An 18,847-nucleotide genomic window follows, 5' to 3' on the forward strand; every position below is an offset into this window, starting at 1 on the left:
CGCAGTTTAACATGAATACCCCACTCAGACACAGTATACTGACTCCGAGCCGACCAGTCCTTGTTTTTAGCCCCTTAATGCCGAGCACCAGACGGGGTAACAACAGTACCATCTTTTAACGTCTTTTGGTATGACGCGGCCGGGGATTGAACCCTGGACCCGGGCGGACGCTCTACCACTAGACCACGGAGGCGGTCCTGAGGATGTCAGGACATGATGTAGGATGTGTTGTGATATGAAGGAGGATGTGAGAGGGTGGTGATGTGATTGAGGATGTGAGTGGGTGGGGCATGATTGAGGATGTGAGTGGGTAGGGATGTGATTGAGAATGTGAGTGTGTGGAGCATGATTGAGGATGTGAGTATGTGGGGCATGATTGAGGATGTGAGTGTGTGGAGATGTGATTGAGGATGTGAGTGTGTGGAGCATGATTGAGGATGTGAGTGTGTGGAGCATGATTGAGGATGTGAGTGTGTGGAGCATGATTGAGGATGTGAGTGTGTGGAGATGTGATTGAGGATGTGAGTGTGTGGGTCTTGATTGGGGATGTGAGTGTGAGGAAGTGAGTGCATGGGAAATGATTGAGGCTGTGAGAGTGAGGAAGTGAGTGCATGGGACATGTTTGAGGCTGTGAGTGTGAGGAAGTGAGTGCATGGGACATGTTTGAGGCTGTGAGTGTGAGGAAGTGAGTGCATGGGACATGTTTGAGGCTGTGAAATTGAGGAAGGGAGTGCATGGGACAGGTTTGATGCTGTGAGTGTGAGGAAGTGAGTGCATGGGACATGTTTGAGGCAGTGAGGGTGGGGAAAGATTGAGGATGTGAGCATGTGGTGCATGATTGAAGATGTTTGTGTGTTGGGATGTGATTGTGGCTGTGAGTGCTTGGGTCATGATTGAGGTTATGAGTGTGGGAATGTGATTGAGGATGTTGGTGTTGGGACATGATTGAGGATGTAAGTGTGTAGGGCATGAATAAAGATGTTTGTGTGTTGGGATGTGATTGTGGCTGTGAGTGCATGGGTCATGATTGAGGTTATGAGTGTGGGAATGTGATTGAGGATGTTGGTGTTGGGACGTGATTGAGGATGTAAGTGTGTAGGGCATGAATAAAGATGTTTGTGTGTTGGGATGTGATTGTGGCTGTGAGTGCATGGGTCATGATTGAGGTTATGAGTGTGGGAATGTGATTGAGGATGTTGGTGTTGGGACGTGATTGAGGATGTAAGCGTGTAGGGCATGAATAAAGATGTTTGTGTGTTGGGATGTGATTGTGGCTGTGAGTGCATGGGTCATGATTGAGGTTATGAGTGTGGGAATGTGATTGAGGATGTTTGTGTTGGGACGTGATTGAGGATGTGAGCATGTGGTGCATGATTGAAGATGTTTGTGTGTTGGGATGTGATTGTGGCTGTGAGTGCATGGGTCATGATTGAGGTTATGAGTGTGGGAATGTGATTGAGGATGTTGGTGTTGGGACGTGATTGAGGATGTAAGTGTGTAGGGCATGAATAAAGATGTTTGTGTGTTGGGATGTGATTGTGGCTGTGAGTGCATGGGTCATGATTGAGGTTATGAGTGTGGGAATGTGATTGAGGATGTTGGTGTTGGGACGTGATTGAGGATGTAAGTGTGTAGGGCATGAATAAAGATGTTTGTGTGTGGGGATGTGATTGAAGATGTGAGTGTGTGTAGGGACATGATAAAGATGTTTGTGTGTGCATGAGGTTATGGATATGTAAGGACACAGCTGTGGTAGATTTTGAGAATCTCCATTATATTATGTCTACTTGTAGAATCCAAAAGCAATGTGTAAACACTGTCTGTAAGGCCTGCTGTAGCTAGAGTGTTCTCCTCTCTATAGGTGATGAAGGAGGCATCCTGTAGTCTGCCCTTCATTGATACATATTACCATAAGCGGGACCACTCCCTCCTGGTGGTACTGCACAACCCCTACAACGCAGAGCTGCAGAACCATGTGGACTGGCACACAGAACTGCACTCCAACATGGGATTCAGGTCAGCCACAGTTACCTCACACTCTCTATTGGATACTGTCTGTAATATATGTGAATTTAATCTTGTACCATTTGAATACTTTCAGCGATAGAAACTAACTTTTAACTAGTCCTTATAATGATCACTTACTGATATAGAAAAACCCTTAAAAATGGCAAATTTCTACTAGTCCTTATGATACCTTAAATATTGTGCAGTTTGGCAAGGACTATACTACTAGTGCCATGTTCTATCACTGACTTTGAAACATGAATCTCAAGAGAAAGTGAGCCATTATCAATATTTATTTCGAATTGCAGAATTTCTGTAAATCTTCAATTTGATAGTGTAGAATTATATGTACAACTGTCTTTTCAGTTGATAAAATATTATTTTGGATATGACAAAGTATGATTTGTGTGAAGAAAACCACCTTTTGGGAAGGGCAAGGATGTCTGTTTAGAGTTTCAATGTAATTTCATGATTTGTAACTGAAGTATATAGCATAAGGTTGTTGCTGAAGTTGGTGTGTTGTGTACATCAGGAACTACCTGGAGTATGTGGCCGAGTCAGTGAGTGACTGGCTAAAGGAGAAGGAGGCAGAGTACCAGGGGCAGAGGCTGTCCCATGAGGTCGACCAGATCAGGAAGGACGAGGAGGAAGCTGCCAAGGCTGTGGAGAAGGCTGCCAAGGGTAGTCGGAGCAAGTCACCGGGCAAGACCAGAAGTAGGTTCATTCTTGCTTCTGTAGCAGGCTAACAAACACAGAGACACCAAACTGAGGGGGAAACACTGTATGGGTTACTTAGCAGTGTCTGAAATTTTGTATAAAGGCAAGAGGTACTTGTCAAATATATATTTTTTAACTTATCCTGCATTACTCCTTACTGCTGTCACTGCTTACTCACTGACAGAAATGAAGCTGTGATTGGTTCAGCTAATGAGAAAAAAAAGGTTGTTCCATTCCAGAAGCAGGACCCCCAATTATCAGCTGCCACATCACACCGGAAGTGGTGACATCACAGTACTTCCATAAAAATGTTGGTTGCCGAACAGATAAAATGTGCTGATAAATTGGTCTCCAGGTTTTTGCTGTTATGCTATGCCTATTCCTTTGGTCTAGTCCCTTCACCCTGTGAATGGGTGGTGTCTGGATTGGCGTTATGTATATGCAATAATATTTAATTTTAGCATGTGGAGGTGAAAGTTTGTAACAGTCTTTCACATGTTGTTGTTCAGTTCCACCATCTTGAATTGCTAATGTGACACGGTCTTTTGTAACTTGCTCGTTCTGTATTTCATTGTTGGCTAGGTAATAGCATTGTGTATAAACACCTTTAGCTCTTGTTGACGTTATTAGTGTATTATATGTCTTGTTAAACGTTATAAATCCTTTATCGTGAATGTGAATTTTGTTCTCTTAATTGGATACCTTACTCATAGGAACTTCTGCATTATATTCTTTCAATTTACTTAATGCACTCTAAACCATTCTTGGTGTCACTATAGTGTTATACATTGTTTATATTATAACATAAATCCATCGTCTTGAATACAAACCTTTGTTTGTCTGATATATTTGGACACTTAACTTGTTTACAATTTCAACTTTATTTGGTTTGCAATTTATGTTTGCCTGTTGCACTAATTGCTGGCGTAAAAAATCTACCAGGGATCCTCACCCTTGGTGTTTTAATTGCACATCAGCCATGAAGTTTGCACATCCACACAGCTTGCGCTTCCGGGCAATTCAACGACGCCTGCACTACTTGCTAACTCTACCTTGGTTGTGCCTTCGGGCCTAAAGTCTACGCCTGCGCTGACCACCCCTCACATATAGGATAAAACATGCCTCCAAGGTTTTGGTTGAAAATGTAAAACCGCAAGCGAGGGAAAAGATCAAGGAAAAATATATTTGGTATGGCAGACACTCACACCCTCAGCATCATAAGGTAAGGTTATCGCCTCAACCTGCATCTAGAAGCACCCTTGACAACGACCCCAGAAATCAATATCAGCTGTATGTTGGGGACCATCATGCTGACTTTGTTGGAGGAAAGAGCCATAGAGGTTGTGCGGCAGCCAGCCTTAACACCAGGGTTCAACTCTCCCATCTCCCTCAACTTGCAGGATGTATACTTGCATGTGCCTATCCACCCCATCGACCATCGATTCCTCAATGCAATCCACTGCCAGTGGGCGGTCCTATCATTTGGCATTTCAGTGGCCCTGTGACTCTTTACCCGCCTCACCAAGCCAATAGCTGACTCTCTGCACTTTAGGAACTTCCGGATTGAGTCGTACATAGACGACTCCATACTGAATCATCCAGTAGCGGTGATCCTAACCTGTCACCAGGACTTCGAACATCTTAGGAGGTGTCTCCTTAACAGAGTGATCCCCATCGCCACATCTATTCGTAGACGCATCTTTGCAGGGTTGGGGTGTGCATCTAGAGGACCAGACGGGATCAGGGCTGTGGTCCGGTGCACAGTGCACATGGCACATAAACAACCTAGTGTAGGAGGTGTGCATACTAGCAATAACACATTGGCAGGTGGCGCCTCCAAAACACCAAACTAGCCATTTCCACTGACAGCATCATGGTGGTCTTGTACCTGCTGAATCAGGGGACTACTCACTGAGACTCTGCTCAAACAAGACGTTCAGGTTTTTCAACCTAGTGGAGGCATTCCATCTCATATGTCAGAGCCTAGGTCAACCAAACATCGACCTATTTGCCACATGCCAAAACTGCCAGATCCAAACTTGTTGATACCGGATTCGCAGGCATGGGCAGTCGATACATAGAGCATCACTTGGGAGGGATTAAGAGTGTATGCTTTTCCAACCCCACTATGTCTTCCCAAGGTGATGCAAAAGAATAAGGGCAACCAGGAGCCTCACTCTGATTTTGATTGCACCATGGTGGCCGGCAAGAGGGTGGTTCATTGACTTGAGAAACCTTGCAGGAAGCGAACCATTACCTCTACCAGTGTGGCCCAACCTACTTGTGCACCCACAAAGTAGGCGACCACACCCCCACGTGAGGCAGGTTTCATCTGCACGCCTGGTCCATCTATAAATAACCCTAGGCAAGAAAGGTTATTCTGCATGAGTGGCTTAGGCCTTTGCTATGGTACATGGACCCCTAAGTCGAGGCCTTTATGATGATAAGTGACAATCATTGAGACCTATTGTAAGGAAAAGGCTCAAGACCCACTATAACCTCACCTCATTTCTTGGCCGAGTATCTCCTACACCTGCATACCAAATAAAATGACACTTGAAGGGTAGCACCATTCTCACGTATTGGTAGCTTTAAATTCAGTGTTGGCAGTCCCGGGAGATTGTAAAATGACCAAGATACTGGAACAGCAAGTTCTATTTCGCTCATTTCTGCTTAAGGATCATAAGGCCAAATTTCATCCCCCTGTATAGGATTTGAATATGGTACTTTGATGTTTGCATGGGAACGAGGGACACATAAAAACCCGCTGTACACCTTGTGATCCTGCTGCAACAAATTTATCTTACCAACATGTTTTAATATGACATTGTATAAGAATTGAAACAAATTCAAAATTGATAATAAACAGCTGTTCGATTGAGCTGAGGTTAGCTTGTGCTATGTCATGTGACTTCCATTGATTTTGAAAAAGCATGCAGCTTTTTACTTCAGGATTTACTAAGGGATTTATTCTGTCTCTCAGAAATCCTTGTGCATCCTGATTTGCTTGTTGCAGGGTATAAGAGATTTATTTCCCCGCTGAAAAATGTATTCCCTCCAAAGGGGGTTACACAGTATTTTATCAAGATCATGTGGCCCAATCAGATCTCATCATCTGACATGAAGGTATTGTAACATTCTTTAACCTCACCAAGAAGACCATATTTCTCTTGGCACTAGCCATGGCAGCAAGAGTGAGTGAGATTCATGCGCTTGACATCACTTGTGTACACATTGAGTGGGGTACGCATGGAGTGGTTCACCTTGGGTTATGCTGGGATTTTATAGCAAAAACAAACAGCTTTGAGGACAATCCAACCGTTCTTTCCCACCTTTATCGTCAATTATGGTGTGGAAGATGAAGAAGAACTCTTGTTATGCCCGGTGCATGCATTATGTTTTTTCATTCGCCTCTCCAAGGCTAGGCATGGAAGGTGAAAACAGTTATTTGTTCCAGTTTCTCAGATGTCCACGATCGAAGTCAGTAGCAATACCATTTCTATGTGGTTGCGAGCTGTCATCCTTCAGGCTTATGAGATTGCTAATCTTGAGCCACCAAGAGCTAATAACACCCACAAGATTCAGGTGGTTGCCTCGACGATGTCCCACACAGTAGTTGTTTAATCAGTGCCACCATGGAAGGATGTATTTGGATGTCGGCCTTACCCGACTTACCTGACAGTTTTTCATTACTCACTTGTCAAAGCATAGTAATCCAGTTTCCTCGTGCTCACTATTGTCTTTTAAGTTTGTTTACCCAGACATACTCATACTTTCATTACCTTTCCATGTACAGGATTGGTTGATCAGTTACCGATCTGCACAGAAGATTTGCGCCGTTGTGTGGCTGACAAGACTGCAAGTCGTGAGAGTGTTTACTGAGTACACATCTGAAGATATCCCCTCCTCCATACCATCAGATACAGATGCATTAAGGAGTAATGCAGGATAAGTTAAAACATCTAGTAAAGTCTAGATATTTTTTAATTTTTATACTTATCCTGCATTACTAAGTCTAAGGGCCCACCAGTCACAAATCTGCCTCCCCACGAATGCTTTAGACAATTTACGTGTGACCAACAGTAATATGAAACTTCTGTGATGTCACCACTTCTGGTATGACGTGGCAGCTGGTGATTGGCGGCCCTGCTTCTGGAATAGAACAACCTTTTTCTTCTCATCATCTGGACCAATCACATCTTCATTTCTGTCAAAAGTAAGCAGTGAATGCATTGAGGAGTAATGCAGGATAAGTATACAAATACAAACATTATCTAGATTTACTGGGTTTAAGATTTAAATGCTACAGAAATCCCCCCGGGCCCCCTTTATTTTCTAACAATGCTAGTATTATGACCACTTTGGAATGAACACATTCAAGCTTACACTGTGATCAGTGAGCTGCCTCACTGCCCTGAAATATGTATACCGTACTAGATATAGCAGTGTGGTCTTTTGTTTTATACATGCTTCAGAAGTATGCTCTATTCAGATGACAAATGTGCATCAATGAAACCAGTTGGAGGATATTTGAGGAAATCATTTTGCTTGCTCTCAGTTTTGGTTGAGATATCATTTTTATTTTAAGTACCGAATTTGCCTGTCAACAGATCGTTCCAAGAGTCCCAAAAGTTCCCGTGCCAACAGCCTAGATCGACCACCGTCTGAGAGCAGTAACCCCTTTGTCCGTGTAGGGTCACTAAAGGCGTGGAAGGAGGAACAGGATCGCATCAAGGCTGAGGAGGAGGAGAAGGAGAGGGCCAAGAGTGAGAAGAGGTCCAAGTCACCCAAGAAGGTCGGTTGTTAGTAATCTCACACCTTTGAAAATATGTTATGTTTTGTACAAATTACCTTTTAGTTACTGTATGATAACTGTAGCTTATGTTATTGATTGTTTCTTCTGTTGACAGAAACAAGATGAGGAGAAAGAGAAGGAGGACAAGGAAAAGGAGAAGAAGCGCCCAGGGTCGCGTGGCAGTGCCAAGTCCAAGGCATCACAGAAGGATGCTCAGGAGATGCAAGAGACACCAAGAAATACTGAGCCTCAGGAGGAGGAGAGATATTGGCCGGTGAGGAGGAGGGGGCAGCATTACCTTGGAGATGTATGATGGGGTACACTTGTACAGGATAGAGATTAACTTCAGAATGGTGTTGTAATACAAATACCTCTGATTATATTGAAAAGTTAATATGGATTCATTTCAACTGATTATTTTATCAGCTGTTAGCCATATTAAGAGAGAAGTCGTTATGTTGCAGTATACTGGCTATGATGTGGGCAACAACCTCATTCACGTGTCTGGCATACTGACCACACTCTTCCCCTCGGACGGTGGTCAGATTAGGACGGAGAGGACAGACTTTGTTCAAGGTGAGTAACCATAGTTAATCCTCTCATGTAGTCAGTTCAGGTGTATCTTTTATTCATGAAACATCTGTTCAGGTAACTGTTGTTAATAAATATATCTGTTTAGGTGTATCTGTTGTTTATAAAATATATGTTCAGGTGTATCTGTTGTTTATGAAACATCTGTTCTGGTGTGTCTGTTGTTTATGAAACATCTTCAGGTGTATCTGTTATTTATGAAACATGTGTTCAGGTGTATCTGTTGTTAATTTGACATGTTCTGGTGTATCTGTTATTTATGAAACATCAATCTCATTAAAATCAGATCTTAGTTCTCGCTACTGCTAATCAAAGATCTGAGGACATCCCATTAGGGGTCACGTCAGAACGACCTTTCATCCGACCAATCAGAACGTCGCTTACCAGATCATGAAAGTGACAGTCGGAATGTAATTTCTCATCATGCAGCCTTGAAAACTTTAAAACAGGGTATTCCGAACGATAGTTACGGACTTAACGACTGAATCTATACAATGTAGGCATTTGAGAATGTTCTTTTGTTCAGGTTTCAAATTTTAAGCGAGAATTTGTCAAAACATGTTTTGAAGCACTAATTTGAAATTAGTGCCGTAAAGCAAGAGAAAGCTGCCTTCTGATTGGCTAATGTTGTCTTCTTGTCAGTAATTCCATTGGTCGGTCAGAGTTCGCAAAAGGTCGGTCTGACGTGACCTGTAATGGGATGCCCTCAGATCTTTGTTTAGCGGCAGCGAGAACTAAGATCTGATTTTAATGAGATTGCATCTGTTCAGGTGTATCTGTTATTTATGAAACATATGCTTGAAATTTATATCCTGTGTAATTAATCACTCACCACTTAGTTGCTAAATACACTTAATGGCACTCACTAGCAATGGGTGACAAAAGTTCACCTTGGGTGTGCCATCTGTAGCACACTGATGTACCTAGTTAATGTGAGGACCTCTGTGCAGGCACCACCAGTGTGTGTACCTCTGTGCTGAAGGACAGCCATGTCCTGTGTGTCCACATCATCGACCCATGTGAAAGTCTAGAGGGAGAAGAAGAAGAGCAAGACAATGGGGAAGAGAAGAAAGATGTGCTAGAAAAGTCAGAGTTGGAGAAGTCTGAGAAAGAGACAGGTGAGGATGGTTTGAATGTGTGTTCCCCATAGTTATATCCCCCTGGTTCAGTTCAGATCTGTATTGGGATGTGTTAGCCAGACAGAAATGAATTTCTGTTATAATGTTTGTCATAAGTGTCCAATACACTTCCAGATTGCGAAGACACTGATGTGTTATTTGGTATGAGTACCGGTAAGCATGTCATGTGCCAGAATATATTGTACGTTTGTCTTTACACTGTTTTGGGACTGGTCATTCATCATATTCTGAGTCATGAAAAAATGTTACATCTATTTGGGGGGCCATGAAAAATATTGCATATGTGTGTGTGTGTGTGCGTGTGCGTGTGTGTGTGTGTGTGTGCGTGCGTGCGTGCGCGCGTGTGCGCGTGCGTGTGTGCATGCGTGTGTGCATGCGTGTGTGCGTGTGTGTGTGCGTGTGTGCGCGCGTGTGCATGTGTGCGTGTGTGCGCGCGAAATAGGAATCTGATTCCAGGTCTGATGTAAACTTTGTTTGTTAGCAGATAAACCTTGTGATGAAGAGAGGGAGGCAGGTGAAGATTCACGAAAGAAGTCTGTGAGTGCGTTTGGCTCCATCACTGCCTACCTGTCAGACGGCATGACTCTTGCTCTTTCTCAGTTTGGAGCAGATGGCAAAGCAGAAGATGGTGAGCAGATTGCTTCTGATCACCTGAAGCTATAGATGATATTTGTATTAAAAAGTTCTCTGTTGACCTTCCATCAAAGGATATTCACTTGTTTGCATTAAGATAATTTAACTTTTTCTAACATATCTATTTAACAAATGCTTAAATGTAACTGTTGAAATGGAAGAAAACCAAGGCAGTCACTCTGCATTCTATTGGATTGAGCATATCTAATAACTATTGGGCCAAATTCACAATTTACCACTCCCACACATGACAGATTGAGTTGCTCAGTGATTACAATAATCATACAAGCAGACATCCTCAGAAGGATTGAATATTATGAGCTAAGACAGAATTGTAAGAATATAATGTGCATACTGCTTGTCTGATGGGGGTGGGTCACTGCGCAACTGGTTACCTGTGTTGATGTTTTCATGATGTTGCAGGCAAGAAATATGAACCAGAGGTGTATGTCCCCCAACCCATCAGCACCAGCCCCCTCCCCCAGGCATCGCAGGGCTCCCCCAGCAAGGGCAAGAAGGACAAGGGGAAGGGTGCCCCCACACCAGAACCCCCACAACAGGTAGGTGGAACTTACCACAGTTATAGTTTTTATATGGCACAAGATCAGATTTGTTTACCGATGATTTATAAAGTACTTTTGCATTTGTCTCAGGGAGATTAATTTTGTAGCACAATTTGTTTCCAATTTTTCTTCCAACCTCAATGTATGTTATTGCTAACACAACTCAACAGTAATACACACTTTCCTACCAAATCCGTCATATCTTCACATCCCAGCCTCCCCCTGAGGAGGAAGCGCAGGAGGAAGCCGTGCCGGAGGAAGAGCAGGAGATTCAGCAAGCATTCCAGCAGTTGTATGTGACGTGCCCAGATGGTCTGCACGTCCGATACTTCCTCCAGAGCAACGTTGGTGAGGGAACATCTAGCTTTATATATTTGCTCTAAATATTGCTTTGTTGTTATCTTAGTGCTGTTATGATGATTGGAAACACCTGGAAACACAATTGTTATAGATATTCAGTGATATTAACATGTTAATCAAAATATTAAAAATTCTAGTCCTTCCATGTGAGGCTTGAAAATTATCAATCAACCCTCATTGATGATAACATATGTATTTCCTTTTTCTGCTTCATATACCTGTAATGCTTCATTCTGTCTAACTTTTTTAAAGGGGGATTAGGCTCTGGATAATAGCAAGGATGTATATTGATCTTGCACTGTATCATTATCCTAAAATACACAGGGACAATGTCTCGGTTAAACACATGGTATTAAACACAATGGTCAGACATAGACTGAAAAATAGGGACAAAACCATGGAGAATAGTCACCGTTTAAGAGCTTAATGATGTAATGAAAAGCTACATATTCCAATGTCCATCTATCAAGGCGTGAAGCCAAACTCTGAGGATGACCGTCAGTTAGTGGTCAAGCAGAGCTACCCATTCAAGACCAAGGGCTCCCAGCCATGTGAGGCTACACGGAAGAAGTATGTCCTGACAGAACAGTCCAGGGTCATCACAGCTGATGGAACAGTGGTCAAAACTCTCCTAGATGGAACTGTTGAGGTATGTACAGCAGGCTACGCAGACACTTGCTACATCCAGGACAGTTAACAAACACCCCAAAGCTGAGAAAGAACAACCTCAATATTGGTTATTTTATTTTAATTTGAAAAAAACTTGATGGCGAGGAGCATGATGTCAGTTCCTTATGAAAAAGTTTTCTTACTAAATTGTTATGTCAAGAAGGCTGATGGCACAAAGAACCAAGAATCTGTGTGATTGTGACAGTGTGATTGTAACAGTGCGACTGTAAGAGTGTGACTGTAAGAGAGTAATTGTAACAGTGTGATTGTAACACAGTGACTGTAACAGTGTGATTGTAACATTGTGACTGCAATAGAGTGATTGTAACAGTGTGATTGTAAGAGTGTGACTGCAAGAGAGTGATTGTAACAATGTGATTGTAAGAGTGTGACTGCAAGAGAGTGATTGTAACAGTGTGATTGTAACAGTGTTACAGTCATTGTAACAGTGTGGATGTAACCGTGTGATTGTAACAGTGTGACTGAAACAGTGTGACTGTAAGAGTGTGATTGTAATACTGTGACTGTAACACTATAACTGTAACACTGATTGTAACAGTGTTACAGTCATTGTAACAGTGTGGATGTAACAGTGTGAGTGTAACAGTGTGATTAAAACAGTATGACTGTAAGAGTGTGATTGTAACAGTATTATAGTCATTGTAACAGTGTGATTGTAACATTGTGATTGTAACAGTGTTACAGTCATTGTAACGGTGTGATTGTAACAGTGTGATTGAAACAGTGATTGTTATACTGTGACTGTAACACTGTAACACTGTGATTGTAACAGTGTGATTGTAACAGTGTTACAGTCATTGTAACAGTGTGATTGTAACAGTGTTACAGTCATTGTAACAGTGTGGATGTAACAGTGTGATTGTAACAGTGTGATTGTAACAGTGTGACTGTGACTGTTAGAGTGTGACTGTGTGACTGTAAGAGTGTGACTGTAAGAGTGTGACTGTGTGACTGGGACTGTAAGAATGTGACTGTAAGAGTGTGACTATGACTGTAAGAGTATGATTGTAACAGTGTGACTGTGACTGTGACTGTGACTGTCAAAGTGTGACTGTAAGAGTGTGACAATGTGACTGCAAGAGTGTGGCTGTGTGACTGTAACAGTGTGACTGTAAGAGTGTGACTATGACTGTAAGTGTGTGACTGTAACAGTGACTGTGTGACTGTAAGTGTGCCTGTAACAGTGTGACTGTGACTGTAAGTGTGTGACTGTAACAGTGTGACTGTGTGACTGTAACAGCATGACTGTGTGACTGTAAGAGTGTGACTGTATGACAATAAGAGAGTGATTGTAACAGTGAAACTGTAAAGAGTGTGACTGTGACTGTATGACTGTAAGAGTGTGACACTGTGACTGTAAGAGCGTGACTATGACTGTAACAGTGTGACTGTAACAGCGTGGTTGTAACGGTGGAGAGATGATGTTCTTAATGTGATCTATCCAGATTGTGTTGTACTGGTTCTATGTGTTGTTCAGGTTCTACATGCTGATGGAACAGTACACAAGCACACAGGGTCGACACCCTTGGTCACCAGCAGAAGCAGCTCCCCACAGCGCGGCGAGAGTGGCAAGAGTGGCATGGAGACTCCCACCAAGAAATGTGAGTTACCAGTTTCTGAAAGAATTGTAGGAAGGTTATGTTTGTGGTTTTAAAAAGAGTGAAACTCTTGATACTTATAACTTGAGAATAGTAGCTATGTGTTGAAGATTTTGAAAATAGCACTTTAACAGAGTCCTTCAAGAACTGCATGACATGATGTATGTTTGTATCCAAGTGGTGATGGCTTTCATAGGTTTCGTCTGATGACACTTTTGTCTGCAAATTCTTCATGTAGCTCACCTTCAGCATACATTGGTCCTTTCCAGCTGTACGTAGTGCCAGAGGGAAGAGCCACTCCCCAGACAAACTAGGTGAGCATGTGGTGATGGAAGAGTCCAATTCCAAAAAGGGAACCTGGGTGACAACCTACCCAAGTGGTGACCGGATGGCCATACGCTCAGACGGCACAGCGGAGGAACTGAAACCTGTCATGATATGTGTGGCATCTGACCCAGAAACTAGACAGGTAGGGACTCTTATTCAAATTGTAACCATTCATGTGGTGCAGGTTATTGAATAATATTCACCTTTCACAAGGCCAGCCATATTCTGCAGAACTACCTGGAACAGCATGTGAGTGAATGTTGTTTTATGCTGAAGTAGCCAATGTTACAGCTGTTTCATGGTAGCCTGTAAACAGCAGGGAATAGTTCCATCCCACAGAAGACATCCTTGCCTTTTCAGCAAGTTGAAGGGGAAACCTCTTTGGTCATGTGGACATTGCATCCAGTCTCAAGTCAGAAAGTTTGTCATTTGAAACGTAGCTGGAGGCTTGAAAAGTTTATAGCTTCTACAGTAGCATATTAAGCAGTGATACACATTGTTGGGTACAAAAGACAATGTCCCAGGTCACACTGTAACCTCCAAGTCCTTGGTTCTTAGGATACACATGTTCAGTGCAGCGCCCATTCATCCCTACTATCCTTGCACTGAACATGTATTTGTAACAGATATTTATTTATGCCTTTCATTAATCCTGTTGTTTGTTTGTAGTCAATGGCAACAAGAGATGATCACGTGATCACAGTCAGCTATCCAGATGGCACTGTGATTGTGGAGCACAGTGATGGGACACGGATCACAACGTACTACCGTGAGAGTAACATCCCGGTCAGCGGAGATGACCAGAGTGAGACAGGTTAGTCTCATTGTACACAACCATGCAATAGGGCTGCTGATTTGTTGGACAGTATTCTGGAAGTGGTTGAACTCTGTTGACAGGTTTATGGCCCTTTGCTTTGTCATTTTCCAAAATTGTATCCAAAAAATGTTGCACCATGTGTAGAAAGGCACAGACATGTTAACTTTGTCCCAGGACATTGGACATACAGAATATACAGGGATCAGTGGTATAATTCAACATGAATGAATATAATAGCCTTAAATGACTAGCCAGTGAATAAGTGAAACCTATTTACCCATGTCTTATTATTTCATTGGTTGCATTGTCAAGTTTGGTTGCATTGTCAAGTTAGGTCGCATTAAATTGTTGATAAACTTTGTTTCAGATATTCATTTTGGTTTATAAGTCAGATAAGACACGCCCCCTCGGGTTTGGTTGAGAATGTAAACCCTCAGGTTTCCCCTCCCAAATGTGTTTACATTCTCAACCAAACCCTCAGGTTTCCCCTCCCCAATGTGTTTACATTCTCAACCAAACCCTCTGGTTTCCGCCTCCCCACCGTGTTTACATTCCAACCAAACCCTCAGGTTTCCCTCTCCCCACCGTGTTTACATTCTCAACCAAACCAACAGGTTTCCCTCTCCCCACCGTGTTTACATTCTCAACCAAACCAACAGGTTTCCCCCTCCCTGCCATGTTTACATTCTCAACCAAACCCTCGGGTTGCCCTCTCCCCAACATGTTTACATTCTCAACCAAACTTTGGGGTTTTCACCTCCCCTCCATGTCTACATTCTCAAACAAACCCTTGGGTTTCCCCCTCCCCGCTGTGTTTACATTCTCAACCAAACCCTCTGGTTTCCCCCTCCCCGCTGTGTTTACATTCTCAACCAAACCCTCGGGTTTCCCCCTCCCCACCGTGTTGACATTCTCAACCAAACCCCCAGGTTTCCCTCTCCCCACCGTGTTTACATTCTCAACCAAACCAACAGGTTTCCCCCTCCCTGCCATGTTTACATTCTCAACCAAACCCTCGGGTTGCCCTCTCCCCAACATGTTTACATTCTCAACCAAACCCTCAGGTTTCCCCCTCCCCACTGTGTCTACATTCTCAACCAAACCCTTGGGTTTCCCCCTCCCCGCTGTGTTTACATTCTTAACCAAACCCTCTGGTTTCCCCCTCCCCGCTGTGTTTACATTCTCAACCAAACCCTCAGGTTTCCCCCTCCCCTGTGTTTACATTCTCAACCAAACCCTCTGGTTTCCCCCTCCCAGCTGTGTTGACATTCTCAACCAAACCCTCAGGTTTCCCCCTCCCCGCTGTGTTTACATTCTCAACCAAACCCTCTGGTTTCCCCCTCCCCGCCATGTTTACATTCTCAACCAAACCCTCAGGTTTCCCTCTCCCCACCGTGTTTACATTCTCAACCAAACCCTCAGGTTTCCCCCTCCCCACCGTGTTTACATTCTCAACCAAACTCTGGGGTTTTCACCTCCCCTCCATGTCTACATTCTCAAACAAACCCTTGGGTTTCCCCCTCCCCGCTGTGTTTACATTCTCAACCAAACCCTCTGGTTTCCCCCTCCCCGCTGTGTTTACATTCTCAACCAAACCCCCTGGTTTCCCCCTCCCCACCATGTTGACATTCTCAACCAAACCCTCAGGTTTCCCCCTCCCCACCGTGTCTACATTCTCAACCAAACCCTTGGGTTTCCCCCTCCCCGCTGTGTTTACATTCTCAACCAAACCCTCTGGTTTCCCCCTCCCCGCTGTGTTGACATTCTCAACCAAACCCTCAGGTTTTCACCTCCCCTCCATGTCTACATTCTCAAACAAACCCTTGGGTTTCCCCCTCCCCGCTGTGTTTACATTCTCAACCAAACCCTCTGGTTTCCCCCTCCCCGCTGTGTTTACATTCTCAACCAAACCCTCAGGTTTCCCCCTCCCCACCGTGTTTACATTCTCAACCAAACTCTGGGGTTTTCACCTCCCCTCCATGTCTACATTCTCAACCAAACCCCTGGGTTTCCCCCTCCCTGCTGTGTTTACATTCTCAACCAAACCCTCTGGTTTCCCCCTCCCCGCTGTGTTTACATTCTTAACCAAACCCTCAGGTTTTCCCACCCTGAATTGTTTACTTTCTCAACCAAACTCTCAGGTTTTCCCTCCCCAATGTGTTTACATTCTCAACCAAACCCTTGGGTTTCCCCTTCCCCAATGTGTTTACATTCTCAACCAAACCCTCAGGTTTTCCCACCCTGAATTGTTTACATTATCAACCAAATCCTCAGGTTTCCCCTTCCCCACTGTGTTTACATTCTCAACCAAACCCTTGGGTTTTCACCTCCCCTCCATGTTTTCATTCTCAACCAAACCCTTGGGTTTCCCCCTCCCCGCTGTGTTTACATTCTCAACCAAACCCTCAGGTTTCCCCCACCCCGCCATGTTTACATTCTCAACCAAACCCTCAGGTTTCCCCCTCCCCAACGTGTTTACATTCTCAACCAAACCCTTGGGTTTTCACCTCCCCTCCATGTTTACATTCTCAACCAAACTCTCAGGTTTCCCCTTCCCCAATGTGTTTACATTCTCAACCAAACCCTCAGGTTTCCCACCCTGAATTGTTTACATTCTCAACCAAACTCTCAGGTTTCCCCCTCCCCAATGTGTTTACATTCTCAACCAAACCCTCAGGGTTTCCCACCCTGAATTGTTTACATTCTCAACCAAACCCTCGGGTTTCCCCTCTCCAATGTGTTTACATTCTCAACCAAACCCTCGGGTTTCCCCCTCGCCACTGTTTACATTCATAACCAAACCCTGGGAGTCGTGTTTTATCCTTAACATATTTCCTCTTAGGTGAAGCTCCTCAGATGCAGAATCAGACCATCAAGTTTGTTAAGATTGAGTGTCCAGCCTATGCCACTGTTCAGTTCAACTGTAAAACCAGCGAGAGCCTGACTGTGTTTGGCAGTGGCACCAACATCAACGTCTTCCCTGATGGTTTCTATGCTGTACACCACTGTGAAGGAGGTCGTATCGAGGTCGACACAGAGGGTACCATGTCCTACTTCCCAAAGCCAAACAAAAGCATGGAGCAGATTCTTCCTGAGCGAGGGGTTCAGTATGTGCTGCGACACAACGCTGATGTCGTGTGTGAAACAGTGGATGGAGACGGCAATGTGTTTAATGTGAAATACACAGGGGACTATTCCGTGATAATGGCCAATGGTGATGAAACATCTAATGAGAGTGTTGATGATCACAAACAAGAGAAGGGGGTGACCCAGTATGGTCAACATGCTCCACGGTTCTTCATCATTCATGCTGATGGCAGCGGTACGGAGCTGATGCGGTACCAGGATGTTGCGGAGTACCTGACCTCCGCTGAGGACAGCACAGCAACAGCTGTTGTGAAGGATCCCCTGCCTGACCACCCTGGAGTGACTGGTATCACCATCCTGAAGCCTTACATTGGGGGGCCCTCTGACCGCTGGCTCAAGAAGTATGACATGGAATCTATAATCCCCAACGGAATACGATCTCGTGATCTGACCACTCTTCCACCTCAGGAGGAAAAGAAGGAAGGACCAGCATTTGGGACAAATGTTGGCCAGGGTCTGGCCATTGGTGCAGCTGTGCGTAGTCCGACAAGGATCCCAATACTCAAATGTCCCTCGGTGCTTGAGCTGAGACAAGTTGTACAGTACAAGCCTGTCACTGAGACTCTCAGGAACCAGTGAGTACAGATGTGCCACATATTTTACTCGTTTTAAGCTTAATGAAATTGATAAAATATTTGGTACTATAACTTATATTGCCGTTATTTTTTTATGCTCTGTTCATAATACATTAATCATTGCTCATGGTTTGCCTGGCATAGACATGATTATTTACAGGCCACTGTGATTTCGCTGGATTATTGCAGCATAAGTCCACACTCATTCTCTTTTCATTGATCATGATGGTTTATTCATGTTACTATGTTTTGCAAGGATAGTTCTTAGTGTAATATTGACCCCATCTATACTGGTACCAGGTTGCGAGGGGGTCTACAGGACTATGCTGAGTATGTGATGGCTAGGCAGGAGGCTGCAGAGGAGATGATGGTCAGAGACCCACGGTCAGAGGAAGAGAAGATATTGGCTGCTGACCTCCAGGCCACTGTTCAGAGTGAGCCACGCACCATTGACCCAGGTCAGAATAATGGTTGTAAATGACATGGTCTCCTCCCATTAGTAAGACAGCCCAGTTGTGAGACACCTTAAAACAACAATGTCATACCTGGTTGCACATGTTAATCAGGTAATTAACCCCTATCATGAAAATGGACTTGTCTTATTATAGACAAAAGAAATGACTCAAGATGCTTGATACCCTCTTTTACTTTATTTCATTCAACATTTTAATTCATCCATCCCTTAAATCCATTGTTTTAACATATTCGCCACTTTGAGTTCAGTTAAAGTTAATATCACAGTTACCATCGAGGTTGTCACACTGACACAACCTTAATCCATCTTCAGAAGTTTGTCAACAGCATCCAAGAACTGGAGTGGTGTCTTGACACCTTGGGATAGCTGATCCTTCAGTCTGGAAAGTCGATTGTCAATCTCCTTGTACACAC

The 18,847-nt window shown here is 43.8% G+C and overlaps 1 protein-coding gene across 9 annotated transcripts in view; it reads left to right on the forward strand.

The window, feature by feature from the left end:
* LOC124116328 (sperm-associated antigen 17-like) overlaps window positions 1-18,847 on the forward strand; it is a 47,199-nt gene that overhangs the window by 20,644 nt on the left and 7,708 nt on the right. For 8 of the 9 annotated variants that reach the window (XM_046477613.2, XM_046477621.2, XM_046477622.2 and 5 more), the window contains 15 exons: window positions 1,862-2,016; window positions 2,540-2,721; window positions 7,335-7,519; window positions 7,635-7,793; window positions 7,984-8,095; window positions 9,061-9,228; window positions 9,731-9,877; window positions 10,306-10,442; window positions 10,661-10,793; window positions 11,276-11,454; window positions 12,973-13,096; window positions 13,363-13,562; window positions 14,090-14,234; window positions 17,080-17,959; window positions 18,260-18,417. In XM_046477613.2, coding sequence (XP_046333569.2) covers window positions 1,862-2,016; window positions 2,540-2,721; window positions 7,335-7,519; window positions 7,635-7,793; window positions 7,984-8,095; window positions 9,061-9,228; window positions 9,731-9,877; window positions 10,306-10,442; window positions 10,661-10,793; window positions 11,276-11,454; window positions 12,973-13,096; window positions 13,363-13,562; window positions 14,090-14,234; window positions 17,080-17,959; window positions 18,260-18,417 — 3,064 coding nt within the window. The remainder of the gene's footprint in view (window positions 1-1,861; window positions 2,017-2,539; window positions 2,722-7,334; window positions 7,520-7,634; window positions 7,794-7,983; window positions 8,096-9,060; window positions 9,229-9,730; window positions 9,878-10,305; window positions 10,443-10,660; window positions 10,794-11,275; window positions 11,455-12,972; window positions 13,097-13,362; window positions 13,563-14,089; window positions 14,235-17,079; window positions 17,960-18,259; window positions 18,418-18,847) is intronic. The other variant, XM_046477615.2, reaches the window with a different exon arrangement.

The sequence above is a fragment of the Haliotis rufescens genome, unplaced genomic scaffold, assembly GCF_023055435.1.
Source record: "Haliotis rufescens isolate VD_foot unplaced genomic scaffold, xgHalRufe1.0.p SCAF_5, whole genome shotgun sequence".
Taxonomy (NCBI): domain Eukaryota; kingdom Metazoa; phylum Mollusca; class Gastropoda; order Lepetellida; family Haliotidae; genus Haliotis; species Haliotis rufescens.